Raw genomic sequence first — 19854 nt, forward strand, 5'->3', positions numbered from 1 at the left:
GTCTTTCACTCACAATGACATGTTTTGATAGCTGTTTTAAAACAAATCCTGAGTGTTTTCAACAATGGAGGGGACCCTCTCTTCTTTTTTTGGAAAGGGTGATTGATAGAAGAAGGGGATGGAATGTGTGATGTGTATTGATAATGGCTCACAGGGAAGAGGCATCCAAGACCCAAAAGACTGGCCACACCAGAAATATTTTTATCAATGGGTATTTGAATATTTACATTTACAAGGAGGAATCTTCAGTTTGCTCTGCACACCAGGGACTTCTTGGCCAGTCTAAACAGTAAAGGTTTCTAATGTAAATAATTGCTCTGCTGCCTTCTGTTATGCATGAGGATTAGAGCTGGGAAGTCCCTCAAAAAAGAGGAGGGAGAAGGTGTCTTGAAAGGACAAACCTCAAATGTGACAATGAAAGTGGGCACTTGAGCTTTTCACCCTCCCTATTACGAAAAATTGGTCTAATGTATACCTGTGCGCATCCTAGGGTGAGATGCTGTGATTTTAGCATTGTGTCAGTTCATTAGTTTTAGCAAACTATGCATATTAGCCGAAGAGGGAGGACTGACTCAGAGCATCTGTCCCTGGCATTATGCAGCAGGTACCTGCCTAGTTCCCACCTGGCAGTAGTTGATAGGGCTGCTCTCCTGCTTTTCCTTTTTTTTTTTTTTTTTTTTTTTTCCTACTTATAGAAACCAGCTGTGGTTTGAAAACAGCTACTTTTTAATGTCAGCCTGTTCATGTAACTAAGACTTTGTGACTCTGGTGTCTTGTCTCACGATCATTGTTGCAGGGCTAGTAACATTGCAAAAGTTCTGATTCAGAAATTGTACCCATAGGGCATCCAATGAAATCGTATAGAGATGGGCTGTTCTCACGGTAAATAAGGAACTTATTTTGTCAGGAGCTGGGACTCCTCTGCACTCCTAGACTTGCAGGTCTGGAGTCATCAGCAGCACTCTGGAATCTTACTGGAAAATTTGCATGGGCTGCTGTTCAAGAGACTTCAGAGGAACAGGAGATCTTAGTGACTTTAGTTAATTTGGTGAATAGCTTATGGATGTCATAAAATGAGCTGAGGGCTGGAAGATCACATTGAAGTTCCTATCTCTGACATAACTTTTAAATAATCGTATGTAAAATAATGATGTGTTATTGAAAAGAGAGAAGAACCCCAACCTGAAATTTCTGGGGCAAGCTTTTCTTTTTGGAGTGTGACGGGGGAAAATGACGCTCATTTATGTGTATATGTATATACAAAGGGCCAAAATGTGTTTATGGCTCTAAAAGCCCTCACGACAGAGGTCCTGCGTGAGCTTCCTCCAGCTCTGATCCCTCTGTGTCCCTGCGGGACAGCGGAGTGGGGATCTCCCCAAGCGCTGGCCGGCCTTAAGGTCCCAGCTGGAGCCTGGTGGGCGCGGGCTCGGCGTGACCTTGGCCGGCCGCTCGGGGAGGGCACCCCGGGCATTTTCTGCAGTGATGGAGGGCCCTGGGGCGTCCCGGGCCGTCCCCCGCCCCCGGGGTGTCTCAGCAGAGAGCGGGGCTCTGAGGGCGGCTCCGTGAGGGAGCTGGGCACCCCCGGGGGCAGCCGCCAGCCCTCTCCGTGCGGCCCGGCAGCGCCCCGGCACAGGGGGGCGGTGGCTCCCGGTCCCCTCCCGCCCCGTCCCGTCGCGCCGGAGCCCCCCGGGGCCGCCCGGGGGCGGAGCCGCCGGCCCGGCCCGGCCCCTCCTGGCGGCGCAGCGGCCGCGCAGCCCCGGGCAGCGGGCAGGGAGCGGAGCCGGGCTGGGCTGCCGGGAGCGGGGGCTGCCGTGAGCACGGAGCCGCCGCCGCGGCGCGGGGCGGAGCCGGCACCGGGGCATCCTCCCTTCCCTGCCTGCCTCCCTCTCTCCCTGCCGCCCGCCCGGCATCGCCGCGGCGGGCAGCGCGGCCGGAGGGTGCTGCCAGCGCCGGGCGGGAGCGGCGGAGCGCCGCCGGGGGTGCGCGGAGATGCTGTCCTACAGCGTGCTGGACGCCAACGTGGTGGACGTGGAGAAGCGGAGGAACCCCTCGAAGCACTACGTGAGTGGCGGCGGGGCCCGGCCGAGCCCCGGCCCCTCGGGGGGCGGCCACACGTGTGCGGGTGGGACGGGACAGGACGGGGCCGGAGGGGTGCCCGGAGCGGTGCCCCGGGTGCCGTCCCTCGCCTGGCTCTGAGGGGGACACCCACCCCAGGTGAGGCGGCAGCGGGACTCCGAGGGCAGCGGGGACCCGCACGGCCTCCTGCTGTGGAGGTGCGGATCTTCCTCAGCCTCGTTCATCCCGTTTGGCTCTTGACTCGTTTTAGTGTTACGATTTTGAAGTTTCCTTCCCTTCTGGAATTGGATCTTCTCTTCTTCCTCGCAAGACCCAGCGCAGGATGGGGGAGGTTTCCCAGGTCCCCAGGTTGTCCCCATCCTGGCCGGGGTGCTCGGTGTGGAGCGGAGCAGGGCTCGGCTGCTGACGGGGTCAGGGAGCCGGCGGTGCTGAGCGCATCTTCGCTCCTTCTCAAACACAAATTACATTCAGACCTTTTTTAGGGGGCAGCTGGTCTGCAGGGTTATCAGGGCAGACTTGGCGTCTGGATCTCTTTCATCTCTTTTTCGCCTTCCTCCTTTCACATCTTACTGCTAATAGCACAGCAGTAAAGGAGAGTTTTTAACAGTCATCCCAGACGTCGGTATTGCAGCGTGTCATGTGGAGGTGTCTTTGCCTGAAGGAGTTTGCAGCACATACAGTCTAGTAGCTTTTGCCCTTCCACATAAGTAGAGAAGATATCTTTTCTTCTCTCTCTGGCTATTTCTGGATTTTAGTTTCACCAAATACTTTAACTCTTCCTCAAGATACAATATATGTTTTTAAACATAGAAAGTTGGATTTTGTGTATAGAGAAGGTAAATCTTCCAGCTTTGGTAAGAGAAAGCCTGAGGGGGTGTGATATCTGGTGTGATATTGCTCTGAGTATACTGTGTTTCCTGGCATTGCTTGTCTGCCAGGTTTCTTTAGATCTGGTCAGCAGCTGAATGGATTGCTTGAAAGATAAGGGCAAAGACTGGAGTTAAACCTTTGTATTAGTATTTCATACCACTGAGCTTTTTTTCTAAGGCTTAGACCATAACCCAGTTTAAGGCTAGAGGGCACTATGTTGCTGAGAGATGCAGACTTGTAAAGCTGAAGGTCTCATTTACCATGGAATTAAGCATCTTGTGCCTAATTCATACGAGGAAGTTTTAGGTCTTATGTCCTCTAAGGTTGCAGCTGGACCTGTTGTTCACTGTATTATGCATTCACCGCTTCCAGGTGGGAAAGGCTTCTTCAGCTTTTGCAAGCTGCTGCTGTGAATTCTGGCTGACACAGCTGCGGGCTATTATCTCACATGAAAGGTGACAGCAGAGAAGGGGGTCTGCCAAGCACCAAAATATAGAAAAGGACTGGTAACAACACTTTCCTTATTACCAAGAGAAATTGACATTGTTACTTTCTTGTTTGTTGGAAAAAAACAGGAAAGCACTGTTTTAAAATTCTGTATTTACAGGATTTGAAACAAAACATTTTTCCATGTTTACCTGTAGAAACACTCTTTGTTGATCATTGTCACTGCATTTTAATAACAGTAACCTAAACAATTCCAAGACGCTCTCTTTAGTTCTTCTAGTGGGAAATCTTTATCTTTCCTTCCCCTTCTTACTGTACACCTTTTCTAATATTCTGTACCACACCTCTGTGTGTCCAGTTCTTGGCCAAAAAATCAAACCAAATGGTTTGTTGGGTGACCAGAGGTGTGTCTGCCTTTTGTTCTGCTGACTCTCAATCTCTGGCTTTACAGTATTCAGCACAACAGGGTCTAGTTTACAAACAGATGTTGGAGTAATTAAGTTAAAAATAATAGTCTCTTCCACATCCTTATCGAGCTCTTTCTTCTACATGAGTAAATTAGCCCACAGGTCCAAAAGTCTTGGACTGTTCTTCGTTTCCTCAACTGCAGTTTGATGCAGATGCACATGCTGCAGCTTTTCATTTCAGTTTGGCTGGAGTTACTCACTTAGGGTGAACCCACACTTTCAAGGAATTCAACTCCCTGGGTCTGATCCACTGATCATGGTTACTTTGGTTCTGTGCTCTTTTTTAACATGAAACAACTCTTTTCTTCTAAAATGAATATAAACATGGCTTGGGATTTAGCTCTCTCCATTGCCTACGGATACTTTGGAGAGTGCAAAGCTTTGTGCTCTCTGTCCTACGTGGCTCTGAAATATCAAAAGGCCTTTCTACCTCCAACATTTGTAAAGGACTTCGTGCCATACCTTCAGGCCATGTGAATGAGCCTTGGCATCAGATTAATGATGCGTTTCTCTGGTGGATGGGGACCAGGGTACTGCAGGTGTTTCAACAGACTCTCTCTCCTTTCAATTGTGATCTGTCAGGACCATAGGGAAACCTGGAGATATGAAGGCACAGTCTTACCTTTGTGAGCATTTGGAGAGGGCTAAATGTGAGTAGCACATAAGCTCCTGCACTGCTTGGCTTACATGCAAGGAGTCATTGCCTGGAGCAGGTGTTTTTCATGATACGAGCACAGCTTTTGTGGCCTTGACTCAAGAAAGTAAAAGAAAGAAGACAGCTTTACATATCCTCTGCTATGATGATCCCATGAGTGTGAAACTTCTGAAGATATTAATAACTCACTGGAAGTTTTGTAGGGCTCTGCATGGGGGAAGAGATTAAAGTCTTAGATCCAGTGCTATTTGATAGGAGCCCAGCCAGCTCTCTACCCTCTCTTGGGAAATCCCTACTAGGGAATGAGTCCAGAATGCTTCCCTCTGCATCTCTGTCAGCAACTGGGTGGCACAACACCACCTGGTTGGCTGGGGGCCCTGGATGGTGGCCTGTGAAAGGATAAACAGAAGGTTGAGTCAATAACTACATGCTTCTTGAGTGGTATATCCCCAATACAAGTACTGCTACTCTTAGAGCTTTTGACTTACCAGATAATTTCCTGCTCTTTCTCCATGCTGATGGTGTTTTAAGAATTGATTTGCACTTGCTAATACTTAAAAAAATGTTAAATCTTCTTGCTTTCCCCCTTCCTTTTTCTTTTAACAAGAACAATGTCAGGAAGGTCAAGTCTGGGTTTGTTGAAAAGACCCCTGTTGCAACAGGGGTCACACATGGGCTGAGCAGTGCTGTGGTGAAGCTGGGTGGATTAGGACAGTGCAGTTAATGGTTGAAGGTGCCAGTTAATCATTCTGAAGAGAAAAAGCTGGTAGCAAAATCCAAATCCCCTTTCCGGCCCCTGCTAAGCTTTAAACAGTCTGAAAGTCTCTTTTCTCATTTGATGAGTTTTGATCTGTTTATGGGATAGCTTCTCTGGCTTTTAGTCTGAAATTGTGATTGTCTGAATTAAACATTAAATGGTCCTAAACCTCAAGTGCATTCTGTATTTAAAAGAACCCACTGTTGATGCTTGCCTCCTTTAACCATCCATCGTGGAACTTAAAAAAATAGACATCTTCCCCTCCCCTCTCTCAGTTCCCAGGTTATCTTTAGTCAGATAGCTTGCCCTTTACCCAAATGTCTGACTCCTTTAGAAGCCCTGCAGGGAGCCTCTGCCTACCAGATGGGCTTGATCTTGCTCTCAGAGAGGGGAGATTGAGTTAGCACCTTCACCTGTTCGCTGCTTTGCAGACCTGGGTGATGGCAAACATTCATTAGAAGCCAGATGAATAGGATCCCCCACCCCCCACCCCTCTGCTGAGGACTGAGTAGTTACTGATGTGCATTATCTCACCAGACGTTTATATGCTTGAGGTCATTTCTAAGGTCTCTTAAGTGTGCCTGTGTTATCCCCAGGGCAGGGATGGATACATCAGAACAGATTTCCTATTCCAGCACTACTCTACTCCATTTGCAGTTGGGCTTTGTGTGTTTTTCAGCTTTGTACAGCATGGAGGAAAGGTAAAATGCTCTTGCTTTTCAAGTGGCTGCTCTGTCTCTTTCCAGTTAGACTGAGATGCACTGCTGATTTTAGTCATCTGAGATGCCTGTATACTGTCCCAGTTCCTCCCCAGGGTAATTGTTTCCTAATGCCCTCTCTGAATGTCTTGAAGTCTCTTGTAGGAATCTTTCTGCTGCGTGGATATGGTTGCTAACTTCCTTGGGGAACTGGCATTGCTGACTTTTAAGGGATTGAGTTTTGCTGTGTTGAGTTTCAGCACTGCTCCCAGGAGAATGTGAGTGTACTTGTCACAAATGACCTGTTGTAAAATGTCAGCATGCTTTGACGAAAAATCTTGTATTGTGAGGGTCAAATTCTGCTCCTTGTCTCTTGGCTGCTTTTGCTTACTGCTTAGACTCAGGAGCAACTCAGATGCAATCAGGCATCTTCATGGCTTTATTTCTCTGTATTGCAAACTGATGGTTATACAAAGATCTGGAGAATCTGGACATGCCATGGGTTTAGTGGCAAGGAGCTTTTTTCCTACCTGGGAGAAAGAATTGCTGTCCTGGGAGAAGGAGCTTTATTCCTCCTGCTTGGGTCATCAAATGGCTGTGGCCCTGCTTGCAGGTCTGAGTTGAGGAGCTCCATGTGCCACTTGTGCTAGGAGTACCAGCAGCTTGAGGGTAAGGAAAGCTCAACCTGTCTTTGTTTGACTGTTTTAACTAGCAGAGCTGGGGACTGTTAATCAGGTTTCTTCCAGAGTGAACAATATGTGACATACCTGGAGCTCCCATGGTTGGTGGCCTGCAGGTAGAGAGCAGTGAAGAACCTGATATGAATCAGAAGGCAGTGTTAGGTGAGTAGATTGAGTACCTATTTAGAAACTGTTATCCGTTTTTTGCTCTTCCCTTCTCCCCATCAAGACATCCTGTGTGGCTTTCCTTCCAAGGGCCATGATCCAGCTTGATTCACTGGCCTGAATTATTATGATTATTATTACTATTATCTTTGCCTGGGGTGATGGGTAAGAGCCAAAAAATTAGCAGGCTGCTCTGTGACTTCATCATTTCTCAGAACTGAACTTCTGTGCGCTGGCAAGTGTTGTGTCAAAGGGAGCTGTAATCCCCTGTGTGCAGAGCAGAGGAGAGCTCAGGAGAAGGCAGACTGGGGTAAAACCTTGCCTGTCCCTTGCAGTGGCTTTGTCTGTCTGTAGACCACTGCCCTTCTGGGGTAGATATAGATCTTTAAGGATAACTTCCACCGCTCTGCCTACTTCAGTTGAAATCTTATGATTTTGGAAACCGTATGCAAAGATTTGGTTATTTTTTAGAGTCTGATGAAACACATCAGGAAGAAAAGAAGTCAGTATTTCTGAAATACCTGTAAGCCATGGGTAGACAGTTCTCTGCAGGTTGGTTCAACTCTTTGTCCCTACTCCCAAATGGCCAGAGGAGCAGGGATAGCAGGAGGGAAAGATCAGACCTTTGCTAGTCCAAAGCTGCCTTCACCCAGAGGACTTCTCTCTCCCTTATCACTGCAACTAGTTCTTGATTCAAATGTTCTTGTTGAAGTGAAATTCTTTTCTAAAAGAAGAGGTTTTAGTTTCCATGTCCTATTGGGCTTTTTACTTTTTGGACACCATTGTTTTATGAAGCCAAGGTAAAGTACAGGTTTTTTCCTATTCTTTGCCTTGACAGATTCACTTTCTTCCCTTTCTCAGCATCCCCTCAGCCTTCCACTGCCATACCTGCATGTGATTCTCTCTCTTAGAGGTCTGTTCCCTGTTACCTTATCCTAGAAAGTGCCAAAGAGAGTCACAGTCCTTTGGGCTTGTTCAGAGCAGGTTTGCCAAGTAGCTCAGATGTTTTTGGGCATTTCTGTGCTTTTTGCCACGTGCTGCCTGGCAGTTCTTGCCTCTGCAACTCCAAGCTGCTTCTTTGGGCAGTTGAGGAGCCCGGCAGAGTAAGGAGCACTCACAGCTCTTTCTTCCAGCAGAGCTGTGGGTTGGTAATACTCAGCCAAGAGAAAGTGGCATCTAAATTCAGCAGTTTGCAAAGCAAATGGCTGTCCCCAGCCTTGGGAATGGATTAAAAACCAGTAGAGAGACAAGGTAGTTGTCCTGATCCGTTGTGGTCAGGGCAGGATGAAGTAGAGCTGGAGCCTTTACATCCCAGGAGGCTGCCTGCACTGCCTCTCCTATGGCTGGACCTGCATCGTGCTGGGAGGGCAGCCAAGTGAAAGCTCAGGGAAAAGCTTTTAGCAAGCCTATGAGCTGGGGGACAACAGCTCCCAAAAGCCGCCAAGTTCCACTTTAAGAGCGATGGAGATGCTACTATTGACTTTCACTGGGACTTGGTTGCCAGGGGGGTGTTCTCCTAAGAGACAGATGCTTCTGACTGCTGCCAGCTGCAAGTTACCCCTGGCTTCATGAGAGCCGTGAGTGGGGTCACTGTGTGGGTGCTGGGCCCCACTAGTGCAACACAGCTTCCCAGGCTATAGTCAGAATTATGCATCTCACTGCTGTGAGTTAAGAGGGAGAGGAATGGAGACTCCAAATCTTGGAGAGAGGTGAACAGACATCCTAAGGAAACAAGTGTTGGAATAGGAAATGGAGCCCAGATTTCCTGTGTCCCAGAGCAGCCTGTCTGTTCATCTCACACCCGCACCCAGCCCTTAGAGAGATGGGCAGCTCAAAGGCATTGCCTCCTCCCATCCCTGCAAGGTAGGGTATATGCTGGTACTCTCACGGGGAAGATGAGGCAAAAGGTTAAGTGGTTGAACCAAAGCCAGCCATGAAGTATATGGCAGCATTTTACAGTATTTTCTTTGGCTTTCAAAGCAGTCTTGCAATTTGTCTGATAAAAAGTACAGTCTGAAAAAATCCTACTCTCGTATTTAGTCATTGTCTTCCTCAAAACCCATTTCCCATTTTATGTGGATTAAACAGGAAGAGAGATTCAATGTGCCCCTACCTGAGGCAGGAGGTGACGTACAAACTCTCTAATTTAGCCATTTGGGAGGAAACAGCTGGACCTTCTAATGTGAGGAGATTTTCTTTTTTTTTTGATCTTCCTTTTTCATTCTGTATCTTCTTAATCTGTGCCTGCTCATGCAAAGGGAAACTGGTCCCCAGAAACCACGGAGAAGAGCAGAATCATTAGAGGGGCTGACAGCACTGTGTGTTGTTTGACATTGTGAAGCTGAGTGCTTTCATGTAGCAAGAGCAGACACCTTCTCGCCTGGAGCCTGCTGTGTAAATGTTGCATGAAGAAGGCAGAGAGCTGCGCAGTACCAGCTCTCTGCTTGAAATTGGTGGTGTCTGCTGCATCATCAGGTAGTGTCAAAGCCAAATGCAGTCAAGTTAATGGAAAAAAAACCAAAACACAAAAACTAGTAACTTTCCTGGGCCTTGTTTCACGCCTCTAGAGAGAGGCTTTATTGAAAGTTTTTTTTAATACAGTGCATCTCCCTTTGTCTTTATTGTAAGAGCAAAGATATAGTCTCCAGAACCTGCTTTATCTTCTTCTGGGCAGTAACATAATCTCATTTGGTGTGGGAAGGAAAGTAAAAGGAAACCAGGTGATTTTCTTCACCTCAAAAGATTTTATAGTGGAATATATTTCTGGGTAGTTAGAGCCTTCCCACTTTAGCACTCTCACTCTTTGCACCACCTTCTAGGTGAATGTATTATAATAATAATAATTTACTCCTTCAAGCTCACATTCAGGATGTCAGTTATATGGTATTCTCATTGTATGTATTTATAAATATGTGTATATGGGGGAGTTGTTGAAATGCATAAGAGGGTTTTATGAAGCAAGGATGCTTTTGCAGTGAAACACGTGCCCACAGACCTGAAAGGTGGTCTCTGTGCTGGGCTGTTAAGACAAGCGATGACACACAGGTACAGGCAGGTGGGGGCAGTGAGACATTATCAACCAGCTGTGCAGGTGGTTGATTGTTCTGGTGTAATGGTAACCTGAGCTACTGCCTAGTGGGCATTTCAAAGAATGGGCAGGAGGAACAATAACGTAATAACACTTTAAATTATCCTGGGGTGAAGGTAGAGCAGAGAAATACTCTATTTCTTGTAGCACCTGTACATGCTTGAATATGGTGATGGTGTTAATTGATGCTCTCGTGCTTAGGCTGACCTTTGTGGCAACTGTTAATATTCTCTTATTGATTTTACTGAGCTGTTAATTTTGGCAAACCTGCTTCTTATTCCGATTTCTGGAAGAGGAGCTCAGTGTGTAGCTAACCAAGTCCTTGGACTGGGAACATTCTACTTTTGTGGGCAGAATATACATCCCCAAATCTGTCCCTATCAGAATATCACATATTGCACTAGCATGCTGTAGTGTATTCTTAATTGCTCTTAATAGGCACTGACTGCTCTAGCACAGGACCTGGGTGTACCGTGGCTTCACAATAAGGCTGTAGGGCTGCACAGTAACATCCATTATTAAAATGCAGCTTCTTCAGTTTGTGAAAGTTGACTCATTGGATAGAATAAAATATTCATAGACTCTAAGTGTCCATAAATATGTGTGTGGTCCCATACATACTGTGTTTGAAACCTGACTGGCAATAATTATGTTTTGATATGTTGCTGGCCCTGTTTCTCTGACCAGTGGGGTGTGTTTTGTTTTTCCTGTAAACCACGCTCTCTAAAAGCAGGGATGCACTGGACTCTGATGCCCTCAGCAGTCAGCAGCGTGGTTTATAGGCTTGATGCAAACTTGTTTGCAAGGAAAACATCCCTATCTCTGTTCCTAAGGGAGAAACACGGCAAACCTCTACTAACCATAGCTGTGTTTAAACAGGAGCTCTGCACTGCCACTCTGTCTCCTTTACAGAAGTCTTCCATAGCTGACCCTGAAATACTGGAAGCGTGGTTCTCCACTGTCCAGGACTTGCCTGTAGAGGCAAACTGTAATGTATGGAGTTCATAAATCATCCAGAAAGGTTTGAACTAATGTCCAGGGTGATGTACACACAGGACATTGTGTAGTGTGGTAGAAGAGCTCGTGTGGCCTTGAACCTCTCTGGATCTTGGTGTGCTCTTTTATAAAGTGTGAGATACATGTGTTTATTAAGGGCTGACTGCTTGCACCAGTTTTGAAGCCCCCAGATTTGGGTCATATTCCTCTACCGGCAGGTCTGCCCCTGGAAGCAGTGGCTGCAGAATGGCAAGGTCAAGGTGTTATCCTGAAATGGGAATCAGGCTGTTGCTTCCCTAAGAGTGCTCTGCAGAATGGGTAATGAGTGGGGTAACGTAGGAGCTGCATTCCCCTCTGAGGAAACACACATCCAGGATGCCAGCCATGCTTGTCAACTCTCAGCCTGTTTCTCTAGGGCATTCTTTCCTGTCTTGGGGTGCCAGGGTCTGTGGAAGTATTTGGAGTGGAGTGGGATGTGGTCTTTCTGGGAGTAGCCCTTGGCAGTAGGTTACTAGCTGCTGCTCTCTGATCTCTCTCTGGTGTCTCCATATTACCTGTCAGGAAAGCTCACTGGCAGGGGTGAAATCTTGCCAGGCGTTCTTGTGCCGTCAGGGGCTTGATGCAGCAGAGAGCATCTCAACTACCATTTTCCTAATGCTGTAAAGTCGAGATTTCGAGTTGCTCCCTCAGCATCCTGTGAGATTTTCCTACTCTTTGTCTCGGGTTATCTATTATTCTTTATAAATTAGCCTATGCATGTATTTTTTTGTGGATAGAAGGTTATTCCAGATTTTTTTCCCTCTCCAGCAGGTGAAAACCTACAGTAGACCCCCGTGACCCTGAGCAAAATACTTTGAAAATCAATTTTAAATGTTTTAATACTTTAAAAATCAGTTTTAAAACAAGCTTTACTGCTTGCTGTCTGAGCTCAGTACGTTTCCTTTGCCTGGAAATTTGGTGCTCTGACCCTGCCTCATCTTCAGCAGCCTGAGCTTGAGGGATGGTTATTCCCAGGACGGATGCTACAAGAGGCAGCTGAGCTCCCAGTCTTCAGCAGGATCAGGGCAGCTGGCACAGCCTCTGCTAGTGCATAAGTGGGAGGCCTCCAGTTTCCCAGGGCTGTCACTGCAGCAACTTTCACTGGCATTAAAATCACTTAGAATTTAAAAACAAACAAGGATATGTGAAGTATTTTCCGGGAAGGAGGCCATAGGGAGCAGATTAAGTAGATCTCCCTCTCCCATCTCCCAGACAGGAAGAAAGACTGGAGTTCAGTGTTTTCCTAAGTGGGATTAAAACAGACTCTGGAGATGGCTTCTGGGGTGGGACAGGAATAGCAAGGAAGGTCTGTGTGTGTGTTTTATAAATATATCTATATCAGGTGAAACTGTCCAGAATCTCTGAAGCTGTGCTGGTGGTAATATCCATTTTATTAACAAAAGGACTGCTTATTTTATATTAATAACAAGATACTAGAGCTGTTAGAAAAGAATGAAAAGTGACTGACTCTAGAGGAGCATCTGTGCTGGTTTTCCTTGTACCAAAAGGTTGCAGTCCTGTACCTTCTACATTTTACAAGCCCTGGACGTCCTTAACAAGTTTTTTGTTTCCCAGGCGATTCAGATAAATTTTCTTCTTTCAACAAAACGTGTTTTATGAAGACAACCCAGGATGTTTTACTCAGAAGGAATCTAGTGCAGTAGCCAGCCTCCGGGATACTCTCACTTGAGGCATATGGAAGAGTCTTTTGGCTGTTATTGCTCAAGAAGAGATTTTCTGTTTAATCTTTTGCCGCTGTCTGTGATTGTAGCAGTCTACGTCAAAACTCTGGGCTGTTTTGGGAAAGCAGCTTTCCACCTGTTTCTGAGCTGGGCAACTGTAACTTGCATTTCATGCCTTAATACAGACATCCCCATTTTGTTGATGATAAATATAAATAGTTCCATTTAAATGAAAAATATTTTAACTGCATTTTTCATGGGTAACAACCCTTGGAGATTGCAGTAGTTGTGATCTGTGTGGGAGAGTCGATCAATCTGTCCTTAAACCTTGCTCTGTTCTCTGGGCCAGTGGCTTTTTGTTTAGCAGTGGCAATTCACCAGTGGCACCGGAGAGTGACTGTGTATGGGGGTGCCAGAGGCACTCGTGTCTTGGAGGGAGTCTCCTTCTTGAAAGAACTGAGTCTCTGGCCCAAGTGAGCAGGGTCTGAGGACTTACAGCCTGGGGATGGGAGCAAGGCACTGCTGCTCAGACGCTTGGCCTCATCACTAAAGGTGTTGGCCAGATTGCTTGTCTGCGGTGGCTTGGTTGGGTTTTCTACCATCCTTTCAGCTGTGAGTAACATTGTCTGTGTACCCTGGTTTGGGCCAGAATGTCCATTGGGATTGCTGTTTTACAGAATTCTTATCTTCTTCTCGGGGGAGTGTGCAGGTGTTTGGTAGGAGCTGGGGTTTTGTTGCGAGGTCGTTGTGTGTGCACACATGTGCTTTGCTTCTGTTTTGATTTCTGTATTGCTCTGCATTTGAGCAAGAAGAGGGTATGGTCAAAGAAATGAGACAGAAAGCAGAGATTTGCAGAGGATCTTTAGGTCCCATTGGAGTTGATGCCACAGTCCTGGCTAGACCCCAAGAATAGTCTCTTATTTTATTTTTTCCCCCTTCTTCTGACAAACTCTAATCCTCCTCACAGCATGGGGTTATTTGCTGTTGTCTCAAATCTGGAGTTCAAGGTGATCTCTTAAATATAGAAATGCTGGACTGGAGATCATGACCAATGCTTTCTACTGGTCTGAGAGTCTGAAAGGACTAAGAGTATAGCACTGATGTGCTCACTGCAGCCTTTACTCCTGAGGAGAGGTGACCCAACACTTTCCCTGTGTGCCAAGGGCTTTGTGGGGTTCTGCCCACCATATCACCCTGCAGTGATACTGGACCATCAGGGCTTGACTCATCTGATGAGAGGAGTGAAATTGTTCTCTACCAGACACTGGCATTTATAGGATTCCAGGTGTCCTTGTGTTGGGATCTTGTCTGTGTGGAGCTAAAAATTCTTGGTCATTGTCTTGCTGTGTGTGAGAGGTGTTGCTGGGATATGATAAAGATTTTGTTTCAGACCGGGACCAGGGTGCGACTTGGCCACGTGATTTGGTTCACAGGTGACATGAAAACATCCTAAGGAGTCAAATGAAGAAATGATGGCCACTCTGTTTGTAAAAGAGAGACTTTAGTTAGTACTAGCAAAGGGCTGACAGTCCAAACCTGATTGAATATGTGTTTATCTGACAGCATCCTGTCCTACCTGGTCCTTTATCAATCCTCTGCGTCTGGTTAACAAGAGCTGTAGCACATCTGGCTCCAGCTCCTATTGCCAAAAGGCCAATGTGCTGTCTACTGCACATTGTGATAGAAAGGGTTAAACAGAAGGTGGAGGTGACTGATGGCTTGCTCTGGGCAGTAACACAGCAGTAAATGCTGAGGTGACATGGGAACACTCTTTAGCTGACGTCCTTGCAAGCCTCTTGGTGACATCAAACTCCTGGACCATTTCCAGTCGAGTTTGGCCTTGCCCCAGTGACAATAGATGTTAATCTGTTGGCTTGTCAGAAAAACGTGTTAGTGGTTTTTTTACAGATCCATTTCCAGCCCTCAGATTTTCCTGCTAGTAAACACAGCATTATGTCATTGTTTTGCCAGGAGCCAAGCACCAAAGCCAACTTTGCAGTACTGTTGTCAGCAAATGTCCTTTCACTTTGGGGATTTGAGTTCCCAGGCTCTTTTTTCACACTGTTGCCCATGTTATGATCTCTTTGTCCATCAAAAACCTACAACACTTTATGGGGAACACATGTAGGGTCCAGCCATTGTGGGTTACACTTTTCAACGTGTTTCTATCAGATGGGGCTCTTGTACCTGTTTAGCAATGATGCCTTGGTTTGTAAACCTTCATCTTTTGGTTACATTAGCCAAGACAAACTGCTGGACCCCCCATACAAAACAAGGTGAAGGATTTTGCAGCCCAGCCTTGCTTCTAATTGATAAAATAAGAGCCAAGTCATACCAGGGGCAAAGTCCTGCCCATGCGAGATCCTGTTTGTTTCAAAACACAATAGCTGAGTTCCTATTGAAAAGACCGGTTGTCAAATTGCTAGCATTATAAATTAACTTCCATAGCTTTCAGAAACAACACTCAACACAGATGAAATAAACCCATTTATAACATTCTTGTAACTCTTGTTCCTTGTTTTGCTTCTAGACTTATTTCCAGCTGTCTTTGCAAAGGATATGAAAGGAAAGATTTATGAAGTTACCTTCAGTGGTTCGGAGCTATCTGCTTAAAACAAACAAGCCTCCTATCACTACCTCTGCTTGGCTGGGAACAGTCAAATCTTTCTCATACCAAGGCCTGTCTAAAATCATCTCCCACATTAGCTGAAGTAGTCTAGAAGCTGAGGAAAGAGGAGACAGATGTTAATTTGAAAGCAGATCTTTAATTCTTCTGATACAGGCATGGATAGATGGTAGAGAAGAACTGGTTCAACCCCTTTGCAAAAGTGGAGGAATTACAACATTCTTGGCTATGAGGTGGAAAAGAATTAAATATTATTTCTGTGATTAAGGTGTGCAACACCTTGTTGAAAAGTGTTATGAAGACTTAAAGTACAAGTGGTACAGACAAAGAACAGACAAATTTCTGGGGACAAGACTGCCATTAAATACAGCAGTCAAGATACGTGGTCAGGTCAGAAAGTCTGTTACCTGCCAATTGCTTAAGTCTAAGCACACTCTGTTGTCTGTGTTGCTATTAAGCAGTTTCCATCTATATCCATTAAAAACAGAGTGCTGAGCTTAGATACAACTTCATTCTGACCCAGCCTGCATCTCGTGATGCCTTCTCAGGTGTCCCTAAGCTGCATGGCCCTAACTCAGGCTGCCAGGCCTGATTATATTGCTCATAGCAGCGAGAGCTGTTGATTCTTGGCCAGGTAAAATTAGGAAGCCAAGTGCATGCTGTGAGGAAGTGAACCTCCATCATCGCTTCCAACTCCCTCCTCTGCTCCATACACTTTTTTTTTTTGGATCCCATCACATGTTTATGGGCTAGTGTTGAACATCTGGGCCTTGGCAGATCCCTTTCTGTTTCCCAGTCTTGGGTCAAGTGGCAGTTTATTTTGCTAGAGATATCATGTCTGGTATTACTATTAATATATATTCAGGCCTTGTACTTATCCAATGCCTTTCATCCAAGGGTCTCCAACACTCTGTACATCAGCACCTCTTTGCAAGGTAGACAGATCAGACAGGGAAAGCATTGTGTTAGTAGCAGTATGTCTCCTGGCAGAAGTGCCTTCTCAGAGCTGTCAGGAGAGTAGTGGATAATTTGGACTGATGGAAAGCAGTGTTCCTTTTATGGCTGAAAGTGGGTCATGGAACTGTGGAAATGAGACCTTGGTCGTCACTGCTGTCTAAGCATATTGCATTCCCACGTATGAACCTTCATGGTGGTTGTGTTGGCTTGACTGGGAGCTTCAAACTTCCTCTGATGGTTGATGACTTCCAGTGCAGACCTTTTGTTATTCACAAACATCCTTTTCTCACACCAGTTTTGTCCTTTTGCATAAGGTTTCTTCACTCTCAGTTTGATTTGACCTCCTATACCTCTTCTCCCCACTGTTACGGAGAATGATTGTGTCCCTTCTTAGCCTTCATTCTGCTGAGCTCCTCTGGGCTCCTCTTGCAGAAAACACCATCTTCAAAGGTACAAAGCAAACAGGTTTCTTTGTCCCACACTTCTCACAGTCACTGCAGGCTGAACACAAGTGAGCTATTTAACCCAGGCACTGACAACAGTTCAGTCTGACCAACATCAAGCATCTGGTGGGTTAATTTGTACTGCTGAGTACAACCTTGCTCATCTTGGCAGAGGCCAGATGCAGCTGCCAGGAGAAAGTTTAACCTCAGTGAGGTGATTTTCTGGATGCAGTCAGGTGTGATTTGGAGTAGACAGCTCCTGGGTTTGTCCTGTCCCTGAGCAGTGCACTGTGTCAATGTGAAGGAGGATGCCTGTAACTTGTGGTTCTTTCACAGTTACATTTTCTTCCCTTCAGGCAGTTTGAGAGCTAGTCCCAAAGCCTTGCAAGTGATACTCTACTTCCAGAAGCAGAGAAGAGAAAACCATGGCTGGTTATGTTCCCACAATTAGCTTCAATTGAGGTAATTTTAAACAAATGGTGTCTATTTAATGTTCTGAGAGCACAGATAAACCAGTTTTCAGCAGGTCTTGGCAATGGAGCTGTAGAGACGAAGGGCATCATTTTAGAGGGCAGCAGCTTGCCTCATGACATGCTTGGCAGGGTTGCTGGAGCACTTGGGTGAAGCTCTCTCATTTGGACAACCTCTGCAAGTCCTGCTTGGGTGAGAGCAGAGGTGGCCTGCGGTTTCTATCTGAGCTTCAACAACAGTGAGTAATTCCAGATTGACGTTGTGGGAGCGTGCTGTTTTTGTGAAGGGAGGACAAGCCAAACATAACAAGAGTTCCCAGTGCCTGGGGAAGAGAACCAGGGTCACCATTTGGAGCTTGTAGTTTTGGCAGACACAGAAATGACGTGCCACATCATACGTGTATCGGTAGAGATAGCGGGGGTGATTATCAGCAAGCTTCTTTGTAGGCTGGTTTGCGATGCTGATGATCCAAAACTGATGCTGGGATGTTCCAGACAAACTCACTCTCTTTTCAGCTTCCATATCTGCTATTTTTTAATATTTTTGGCATTGGTCTCTGGGGTAAGGAAGAGGCCACAGCAATCCCTGGGATTTCAATCCCCAAGAGTCCAAGTTCTGAGGTTATAGATCTGCTGCCGTTAAAATTAACATCACTTGAAGTTGTCCCCTTTACAAAGCTGGGTGCTGACTCTGCTCCAAAGTACTGAGTTCCTTGTCCAGAGCTGTCCTCCATCCTGGCTGTTTGGCCAATTGTTCTCCTGGCTGGTGTCTCTCCATCCTCCTTTGCAGGGGAACATTCCCAGGACATGCCATGAAGATTGTTCAGTGTCCTCTCTGGCATGCCCAGTGCCTGTTTTTTTAACAAATCAGTCCTACAAGATGCGTATCAGTGAATATAATAAGAATAAGAATGCAGCTTATTTCATCAAAGCAGCCTGAGACTCATTTACCCTTCAGATGTTTATCTTAGAGGTTGATTTCCTTGGGAGACCCAAGAGGGGAACACAGTCCCTTATGTTTTAAGGAAGTTTTCACACAGATTCGTGGCCTGTTTCAGAAGCACTGGTAGAAGTAACACAGGCAGTAGGTTTGCCTTTCTTAAATTCACTATTCAGCGGATGAAAAATGTGCAGAGACCACTTGTCAAAATTGTGCTTGGTATCTTTGCACTTCTTCACAGCTTCCAGTGAAACTACAAATGCATTTTGGAGCATGTGCTTACTATGACAGTGTCAGCAATAGGTAGCAGTGTGGGGGATCATGACAGAAGCCCTTACAAGTCTTTTAGGTAATTTGCTAAAGGTAAAACCAGAAGATTGCAAGCCATCTTTCTGCATGGAGCAGGACATTTGAGCAGGATAGTCGTGATTGTTTGGTGGCAGGTCCTTTGTAAAGTTTCTGTGTAAGAGGTTCATGTGTAGGGAGACTAAAAAATGGGTGGTGAGGAGGAACCAGCCTGGCTGCTAGCAAGTGTGCAGTGATGCTTTATGCTTCCAGCTGCTTCTCTTGAGACTTGTGAGACCCTCACACAGCACTGATGAAACCTGTGCATCTCTGCAAGGGAAGCAGTGCAGATCTGTCATGGTGGTTTTTCATTCCTGCAAGATGGGAGACCTGGTACAACTTGCCTGTCGCTGCTGAGTAGATCACTGGTGAAGTTAGGAAAGAGTGGCTCTGAGTGGATTTGGGGTTTGTCTAGGGTTTTGGGAGGCCTGTCTCAGACCATTTACTCAGGAGATGGAGTACCTGTATGTTGGAAACTGCCCTGTTTCTGGGAGTTTTTGAGCTGCCCCTGCCAACATCCCTTCGGCAAGTCTTGGCCAGTATCAGGTGTGGCTCTGGTTTTCCACCACTGCTCTAACTTCCTGAATGTGTTCTGGGGCAAGGACAAGGGTTGTCCTTATTAGTCTCTTAGGGTATTGCTGAACACGTTAAGGAGCACATCATTTTATCTGCTGGCCTGAGGGACTGGGGTCAGCACTCCCGACCAACCAGTCAGGAGTACTTCTTGGGCGGTCGTAGGGTTGGGGCCTTTGAGTGTAGAAAGAGCTGTGTTGTATCAGGTGGGATTGCAAGCACCCAGGTCGAACAGCAGATGCCTGGCCCCCTCCCCAGCCTCCCCAGGGATGTTGTCTGTGAAGGCATGGAAACAAAGTGTAAAGCGGTAAGGTGGGACAGTGCTAATGATAATGTGCCCCAGATACTGAGCCCATTTCCTGAGGTTGTTGCTTCGCTGTCAGATGGGGATTAGCAAGAGGAGTTGAGTTAGGGGGATTGCCAACAGCTGTCACTCATGTTAGATAAAGAGAGGCTAACACTGAGCAGTGCAACTCTGGCTATAAAATACTTATTAGACTTCTTGTTACCCTAATACTTAAAGATTATACAAGGGGATTAAATTTAAGAACATTTATTGAAAAACTGTTTCTTCTGAAGTCTTTTCTCTGAGGTGATTTTTCAGTAATTGGTTAGTTCTCTTGCACTGAGAATGTGCAGCTGAGGAAAAAAACCAATTGACTCTCTCCAGGTAACTCTGCCTCATACAGATTCCCGCTTGTGTCCGTGGGGGTTTGCTGGGCAGAGGAATTGTGGTTCCTCATGCTTGAGCAGTGAACTGTGATAGTGATTTTGACTCCACAGGCTCAACACTGATCTTACAAAGAGATGCTGTTTCCAAAATTGCGTTTGGGCTCTGTTTGATCTCAGTTTAAATCACATGGGCCATTTACTGCAACTT

At 46.2% G+C, this 19854-nt stretch overlaps 1 protein-coding gene across 2 annotated transcripts in view; it reads left to right on the forward strand.

The window, feature by feature from the left end:
- Positions 1 to 1950: 1950 nt before the first annotated feature.
- The window catches only part of SH3PXD2A (SH3 and PX domains 2A), a 251152-nt gene continuing 233248 nt past the window's right edge, over positions 1951 to 19854 (forward strand). For both annotated transcript variants that reach the window (XM_027898005.1, XM_027898006.1), the window contains exon 1: positions 1951 to 2061. In XM_027898005.1, coding sequence (XP_027753806.1) covers positions 1990 to 2061 — 72 coding nt within the window. In that variant the 5' untranslated portion in view covers positions 1951 to 1989. The remainder of the gene's footprint in view (positions 2062 to 19854) is intronic.

The sequence above is a fragment of the Empidonax traillii genome, unplaced genomic scaffold (assembly GCF_003031625.1).
Source record: "Empidonax traillii isolate 1590-97213 ecotype Southwest subspecies unplaced genomic scaffold, ASM303162v1 scaffold574:size890810, whole genome shotgun sequence".
Lineage (NCBI taxonomy): Eukaryota > Metazoa > Chordata > Aves > Passeriformes > Tyrannidae > Empidonax > Empidonax traillii.